Raw genomic sequence first — 5000 nt, 5'->3', positions numbered from 1 at the left:
ATATCAGGTAAAACTATTATAAACTATGCTCGCGCATCGTCTAGCACAGCTTCCTTCCCTTCATAGCGCGCGCTGTCATTTTTCCCCAAACATGCATTTAACGTCAGGAATCGTTTGTTCATTCGTTTTCTCGTTCATAACAGAAAATGGGCAAAGAGGCGGGACGTGGGCGGAGCTAAGGTGATGACTAACAGACAGCAGACAAACGGCACCTGTCACTCAAAGTGGCCACGCCCTTAATTATGCAGAACTTTAAGGCTTTATATAATGTAAAGGAATGAGTTATAAAAACATTCCCCCCTCACAGTCGTCATGAAGGGCAACATTAGCCGTACAGACCAAAAGCACAGTTTGTCCCAGACTGTAAACATGTGTTCTTCTGCTGTAAAGTCGGCCATTTTAACATGAGCTCAGTGAGATTCTGCTCCTTCTGGAGTCTGCCTCTAGTGGCCAGTCCATGAACTGCAGTTTAAGGCCCTTCAGTATCGGCTTCAGGAGAAACTGGAGTTTGGTGAAGCCGGTTTGATTCTCAGGAATACTTGAGGAAGGTGTGTGTCCAGCAGAAAGGCCCGGCTGCTGCTTCTAGAGGAAGCACATAAACACAGGAAAGCCGTTTGTGTGTGTGCGAGCGTCTCGGAAACGGCTCCAAACAATGTGTCGGCACATTCCTGCCGCTCTCTTTCATGAGGAGCCGGAAGTAGTGAAAGCACAAACCCCCAAAAGACACACTCTAACCCAGAATATTCCCACAGCGCTCGCGTTATATAACACACAACGCATGCTCTAGTTGTACTTTCAGAACAATGCTACACACACATCAACACAAGTCAAACATCAGGCTGAAACACACACACACACACACACACACACGGGTGTGACTGCAACAGACAGCATTTGTATAGAATTTGGCAAAGAAAATCAGCCACAAATGCAGATATGAAGGGGTGAGACCTAACACACACACACACACATGCAAACACTTTTGCATGAACACACACAAACACTTTTGCATGCACTCAAACACACACGCACAAACACACACACACAAACATTTTTGCATGCACACACACATACGCACGAATGCACAAACACAAACACACAAACACTCGTGCGCACACACACACACACACACAAACACTTTTGCATGCACACACACACGTTCACACATGCACAAACACACATGCACAAACACACACACACACAAACACTTTTGCATGCGCACACACACGCACACACACTCATGCACACACACGCACAAACACACACGCGCACTCATACACGAACACACAAACACTTTTGCATGCACACACACACATGCACAAACATACACGCATGCACACATATTACACACACATACAAATTTTCTTAAAATAATTTATTACTAAAGTTAATGATTTTTTTACACTTGGTTTTTTTTAAATACATTTGTGAATACAATCTGTGGATTTTAGTTATACTTTTGCAAATTTATGTGGCAATATTGCAAAAACTGATACTTCAAAACACCTAGAAAACAACAACACAACCTTTCACAAAAATACTGATTTTAATGTTTTTATATACAGCTCTGGAAAAAATAAGAGACTACTCAACATGGATTTTTCAATTTTAAGGGGTCTCTTAATTTATATATATATATATTAATAATAATCTGTATCTATATAAATATATTTCACAAAATGTACCCAAAAAGCCCCTAACGCCTAGATTAATATCCAGAAACAACTCGTATATAACTCAGATCATCATTAAAGTAATATTTTCAGAGAAAATGTAATATTACGCTAATGGTGTAGATAGATTTTGTGGTAAATGGGTAAACAAAAGCACTACATATTCCTCAAAACACAGCATAAATGTATAGAAGTAAAGAAAAGACGCATTGTTTGTATTAAGTGAGCGGAGGGTGAAGTGGAAATGAGGGTTGATGATGATGTAGAGCTCTTTATTGCTTCCATAGTCTTGAAAATAAAGGTTTTCATTGGCATTGATGGAGAAGCTTTAACTGTAATGGACCTTTTCATAGCACAAACGGTTCTGTAGTGGAACGAGCTTCTTCAGATTATTGTTATTTTAAGGACGTTTCTGTAGGGGACCAAACATGTTTTTAGAGGCATTGTTTTGAGGAATATTGCGGTCCATCATGTGTATGAAGGGCATGTTAATCTACACGCTTTAGTCCTCTAGAAGCCCTTATCAGCCACAGCAGACCAGAGAGGAACTTATCCTGAGACCTCAGCCGCTAGCTCCAGCCGATGCTAGCTCTCGCACACATGGCAGAGCAGGCAGACTGCGCTCGGGCTTTATCTCTGGGAAAAGAATTGAGTGACCCATTGTTCAATTTGAGAAGTTTCCAAATGGCGAAACCCGTGGAAGATCGGACGGTTGATTTGCAGATCTCTCATGGTCTTCTCTGGAGCCTCTTCCACAGGTACTCGTCTCATAAATAGTGCTGCAGTGTTGCTGAAGCTCATCTAGAGTTCTGTGTTGGTGTTGCTGAAGCTCATCTAGAGTTCTGTGTTGGTGCTGTTGGTGCTGCTGAAGCTCATCTAGAGTTCTGTGTTGGTGCTGTTGGTGCTGCTGAAGCTCATCTAGAGTTCTGTGTTGGTGCTGTTGGTGCTGCTGAAGCTCATCTAGAGTTCTGTGTTGGTGCTGTTGGTGCTGCTGAAGCTCATCTAGAGTTCTGTGTTGGTGTTGCTGAAGCTCATCTAGAGTTCTGTGTTGGTGTTGCTGAAGCTCATCTAGAGTTCTGTGTTGGTGTTGCTGAAGCTCATCTAGAGTTCTGTGTTGGCATGTTTGCAGAACTTCAGGTCAGAGGTGTATTTTCACTCCATGCATCTCTAGGGAGTCATTGACCAAAAATACATATTTCATGTTTGCATGAGGATGCTGTTATTTTCAAAACATCTGCTGTTAATAATAGCCTATTACTGGTGATTTATACTTTTTAGTCATTTTTAATCTTTGTGTGTTGACCTCAAACTCGATATCTAGAAATATTGAGTATTTTTCTTATTTTATATTGATTCTGAGTATGTAGGATATGTTTAAAGGGACCGATTATGCCCTTTTTTACAATATGTACATTTACATTTATGCATTTGGCAGACGCTTTTATCCAAAGCGACTTACATTGCATTCAAGCTACACATTTTACATTTTGTCAATTCTTGCTTTCCCTGGGAATTGAACCCATGACCTTGGCGTTGCTAGCGCCACACTCTACTGTTTGAGCTACAGGAAAGCTGTATGAAAGCTAATATGTAATATAAGCTGTCTCCAGAATGTGTGTGAAGTTTCAGCTCAAAATACCCCACAGATCATGTATTATAGCATATTGTAAATGCCCGATTTTGAGTGGAAGGAAGAACATGCTGTTTTCGCGCATGTGTCTTTAAATGCAAATGAGCTGCTGCTCCGCCCTCTTCTGGATAGGGGGCGGAGCAGCAGCTCATTTGCATTTAAAGACACAGCTTGTGATTCTAAAACATCTCTATCACGCTCACGTGACACTGCAGTTCTTCATCGTCATGAGAGTTTATGATCTAATGCGTTTAAAGCCATATCAGTCTAAACTTCTGATATATGGTTTTCTGAGCGTACACACACACACACACACACACACACACACACACACACACACACACACACACACACACACACAGAAAGCTGTGTCAGACGGAGCGTCCCATGAGTGTTAAACGAAGTTCTCTTTCACGTCTTATTGCGCTTAAACTCTCAAATGTCAAAAACACACACACAGTGCACTTAAACACAGTTGCTTATGTCTGTCGTGTGTGTGTGTGTGTTAGATCTGTGTGACCGCATATATAGCAGTAGGTACTGTATATTTACGCTGCTGTTAATATGAATCAAACAACAGAAGATCGCTCACTGCTCTCGACTGATTAACTTTAGGAGCTTTAATAAGAACACATTTCTTACTTCAATGCTCTGGCGAGGAGATAAACATGGCGGACTGTGTACAGCTCACTGAGGGGCGGGGTCTATGAGAACAGGGCGGAGTCTGTCAGCAGTCGTGGGCGGGGCCTAAGCACATGCTAGAATCTGCAAACAGCTTGTTCTGAGACACTGCTAATGATTTCTGGGGATTAAAGGAGGAGGAGTGTGTGGATCTTCACCATTATAGGTTCACTGCAGACACACACTTGTGTTCAAACACTATGTGAAAGTGAATTTTGCATAATAGGTCCCCTTTAAGAGAAGATATTTGTCTTCATATGTTATGCAAAGACATTTAACAAGTAATTTGTTTTACATTCACACCATGTTGATCACTTCAGTTGTAGTGCACTTGGAATATAACACTTTAGTTTTAAACCAAATGGTTAATAAAGCGAATGTTACTTGACTAGTTAAAGGGTTATTTCACCCAAAAATGTAAATTCTGTCATGAATTACTTACCCTCATGTGGTTGGACACCCGTCAGACCTCCGTTCATCTTCAGACACAAATGAAGATATTTTAGTGTAAATCTGATGCTCTGAAAGGCCTCCATTGGCACAATGGGACGGTTCACTCTCAAGACCCTTAAAAGACACTAAAGACATCGATATAAAGTCCATCTCACTACAGCGGCTCTACAATAACTTTATGAAGAGACGAGAATAGTTTTTGTGCACAAAAAAACCCTAAATAACGACTTGTATAGTGATGACGATTTCAAAACAATGCATCATGAAGCTTTGAAGCGTTATGAATCAGTGAGTCAGTTCAGCGATTTGAAGCGTAATGAATCAGTGAGTCGGTTCAGCGGTTTGAAGCGTTATGAATCAGTGAGCCGGTTAAGTGGTTTGAAGCGTAATGAATCAGTGAGTCGGTTCAGCGGTTTGAAGCGTTATGAATCAGTGAGTCGGTTCAGCGGTTTGAAGCGTTATGAATCAGTGAGTCGGTTCAGCGGTTTGAATTGTTATGAATCAGTGAGTCGGTTCAGCGGTTTGAAGCGTAATGAATCAGTGAGTCGGTTCAGCGGTTTGAA

The 5000-nt window shown here is 41.4% G+C and overlaps 1 protein-coding gene across 2 annotated transcripts in view; it reads left to right on the top strand.

Moving 5' to 3' along the window:
* The window catches only part of mob2b (MOB kinase activator 2b), a 75435-nt gene that overhangs the window by 36748 nt on the left and 33687 nt on the right, over positions 1-5000 (top strand). Inside the window, exon 1 of one of the 2 annotated variants that reach the window (XM_079825102.1) lies at positions 2257-2431. The exons of the other annotated variant lie outside the window; for it this stretch is intronic. Within the exon in view, the coding sequence (XP_079681228.1) occupies positions 2274-2431 (158 nt within the window). The 5' untranslated portion in view covers positions 2257-2273. Of the gene's footprint in view, positions 1-2256; positions 2432-5000 lie in introns of those variants that run through there. 2 annotated transcript variants of the gene reach the window in all.

The sequence above is a fragment of the Gobio gobio genome, assembly GCF_949357685.1.
Source record: "Gobio gobio genome assembly, chromosome: 9".
Taxonomy (NCBI): domain Eukaryota; kingdom Metazoa; phylum Chordata; class Actinopteri; order Cypriniformes; family Gobionidae; genus Gobio; species Gobio gobio.
The sequence above is the reverse complement of the archived record's forward strand: the minus strand, read 5'-3'. Positions and strand labels throughout refer to the sequence as shown.